We start from the raw sequence: 2,774 nt of genomic DNA, 5'->3' as shown, positions 1-2,774 counted from the left end.
AATAACTTTAATTTCTGAGAGTTTAATGACATTACTGTGACCCAGGGCTAAAGATGGAGATAACAGCCATTTTTAATGAGAAATGACAGATCCAGCACTCTCACTTATCTGAACACTGGGTGTGAAATATATATCAGTCGGTCATGCTTGTTGCCACCCACTCCACGCTGGAGGAGTCAGTGGGTCTAAAGACTCGTCGCCCCCACAGACAGACAGACCAAAAGCACTGAATGCAACACCCATAAACCCAGATAGCAGCTCCTCTTTCAGCTGTCTGCGCTGCACACAAAATTAGACCTCAGGCAGTTGTACTGTAGCCTCCACGAGGAAAAGACAGCTGGGAAACAGACTGTAGAAGATGGACCCAAGTTATAGTGCCAGTCTGTACTTTGGTAAGGCAGCAAAACTCTTTGTTATTTACTTATTCAGCGTAGGTTTTAGGCATCATCCACTCCAGCTCTCTGTATCCTGAAGACAGACCATTGTTCGGCATGAGAGTGAGGGTGTCCGGTTTCACTGCAACCTTTTTTGTGTGTATGTGTTTCTCCCTTTGTGTTATGTTTTGTGATACATCCAGGAAGCTGTACACGGTGCAGCAAAGCAGTGTACGGTGTAGGGAGAGCCTGTCGGGCGATGGGATGTCTATTCCACGACACCTGTTTCACCTGCAGTGTTTGCAGTGAGTCCTGGGATGTGGCTGAACTTCTGATTGTTTTGTTTGAAAAATATCCTAAAACCCTGTAAAGTCTAAAGTCAAATCTTTTTGTCTTGGTTCATAACTTTAAACTGTCATATCCCAAAAGAGCATCAATCAAAACTTCACCTGTGACTCAGAAAACCAGATTTTTGTTGTGAAAATATCTGTCTTTAATGAACAAACAGGTTTTTAGTGGTCTTGGTTGAACAAGGTGCAACATGTAACAGGAGACAACGGAACAATTAACATATGGGCACAGGATTAGAGCTCTTTGGATTAATATATGCTAATTTTTTAGTAAGCTATATTGTTTTCAGGTTGTCCGTCTATCTGTATGTACCATAGTTTGTCACACCTTCATGGAACGTCTTCAAATTTGGCACAAAATTTGAGATTCACTGATGAACTGATTTGAGTTTGGTAGCTTAGGGTCAAAAAGGTCAAAGTCATGGTCACCTCACAAAATATGGTTTTGTCTCCAGAATGAATGAATTGCTGTTTTGTTTACAAAATGAAATATAATTCAAGATTTACTATTTTATATTTGGTTGTTAAATTGAATCATCAGTATGTTATCGAATGTCACATTAAGGAAATGTTCCATGTCCTTTGTTTCCTGTTTAGATGAAAAGCTCACTGGGAAGCCGTTTTATACAATGTCAGGAGGAATCTACTGTGAAAATGACTTTTTGGTAAGAATACTGTTTTAACATGTCTGTAATGTGGGCTATAATGTGACAGAAACGTCTTATTTGTATCTAGTTTGAATTTAAAAATAACAGTACAATTAATGTAATCTGCTGCAGTACTCTGGAGTTCATCCGTCCCCAGAAGTGTGTCACAGCTGTGGACATTTAATCATGGATATGGTATGTATGAGTTAATGTGTGGTAGTATTGAGTGCCCTTGTGGTGTCTGCCCTCACACTGTGTAAAGAAGAGCTGATTTTGCACTGTCAGGTCCTGCAGGCTCATGGGAAGTCCTACCACCCGTCCTGCTTTCGCTGTGTCGTCTGCAAACAGAGCCTCGAGGGTCAGCCTTTCACTGTAGACTCAGACAACAGGGTTTACTGTGTCAGTGACTACTATAAGTGAGTTTCTTACTCACTCCACACAATGGGCGCAGCCCTCTGATTCACACTCCTGAGAAAACATTAAACAAAATCCTGCCATACAGGCTGCATGCAATGCGTCACACCCAGAGTGACTTCATTTTCAGTTTCTGTGATCTTTTACTGAGGTGTTGTTTATGGTTTCAGGGTCCAGGCTCCCTGCTGTGCTGCCTGCAGGACCCCGATACTGCCAACTGAGGTCAGCTACAACCAGACTGAAATTAACATATTTCTGCATTTGTTTGTTTCATTTGATTGTCCAGTTAATGGAAAATAGGAAAAAGACATGATGATGTGATTTCACAGATTTGTTCTTGGAGAAATGTTTTGTAACAGTTTCCCTCTATTTGTTAATTCTTGCAGGGGTCAACAGAGTCCATTCGAGTGGTATCATTGAACAGAAATTACCATGTGGAGTGCTACCGCGGTGAGGTTAACCTCATCTAAAGAAAACAGCAGGCTGACATTCATTTTTCTGTGTTTTTCTGCTGGCCTTTGTCTATAAATGTATATTTGTTTCCGAAACATTTTGCACAATTTCTTATCTGCAATAAAATAATTACAAACAGTCCAATGTCAAAGTATTGTTTTATGCACTTCTTTAGCTGTGTTTCCGACCTAGAGCCTATGAAATAATGAAAAACAATCAATGTCAGATTTACTAGGCTCACAGTGTCATTTATTTCAGTTTTAAAGTTGTGACCATAGACTGTAGGTGGTGACCCACTTTAAAAAAAAAAAAAAAAAAAAAAGTAAATACACTTCTATATGTTTTGTTGTGACAATTTAACATCTCACAAAGGCTCATAGGTGATTAAGTTGACCTGGGGGCTTCTCAGCGATCTGTTCTTCCCCTACTATTATCTCACAAGAATTGGTTGATTATTAAATAATAATATTAGGATGTATGAAGGAAGCTTGCCTTTGGTCAGCCTTTTGTTGGTGTACACTAATAATTATAAATAC

General features: G+C 39.7%; 1 protein-coding gene across 1 annotated transcript; it reads left to right on the top strand.

Annotated features, from left to right (window-relative positions):
• The first annotated feature begins 320 nt into the window (after positions 1–320).
• On the top strand, positions 321–2,270 carry limd1b (LIM domains containing 1b). The gene is made up of 7 exons (XM_083981869.1): positions 321–392; positions 578–679; positions 1,322–1,389; positions 1,504–1,566; positions 1,657–1,787; positions 1,956–2,007; positions 2,172–2,270. Exons 1-7 carry the CDS (start codon positions 359–361, stop codon positions 2,253–2,255), a joined length of 534 nt encoding a protein of 177 aa, XP_083837995.1. The 5' UTR covers positions 321–358; the 3' UTR covers positions 2,256–2,270.
• Positions 2,271–2,774: the final 504 nt, after the last annotated feature.

Source organism: Trachurus trachurus (genome assembly GCF_905171665.1).
Source record: "Trachurus trachurus genome assembly, chromosome: 11".
Lineage (NCBI taxonomy): Eukaryota > Metazoa > Chordata > Actinopteri > Carangiformes > Carangidae > Trachurus > Trachurus trachurus.
The sequence above is the reverse complement of the archived record's forward strand: the minus strand, read 5'-3'. Positions and strand labels throughout refer to the sequence as shown.

Coding starts and splice junctions, on each gene's coding strand:
- limd1b (XM_083981869.1), top strand. CDS start 359: ATGGACCCAAGTTATAGTGCCAGTCTGTACTTTG. Junction 1,390..1,503: donor ACTGTGAAAATGACTTTTTG/GTAAGAATACTG, acceptor AATCTGCTGCAG/TACTCTGGAGTTCATCCGTC. Junction 1,567..1,656: donor GACATTTAATCATGGATATG/GTATGTATGAGT, acceptor TTGCACTGTCAG/GTCCTGCAGGCTCATGGGAA.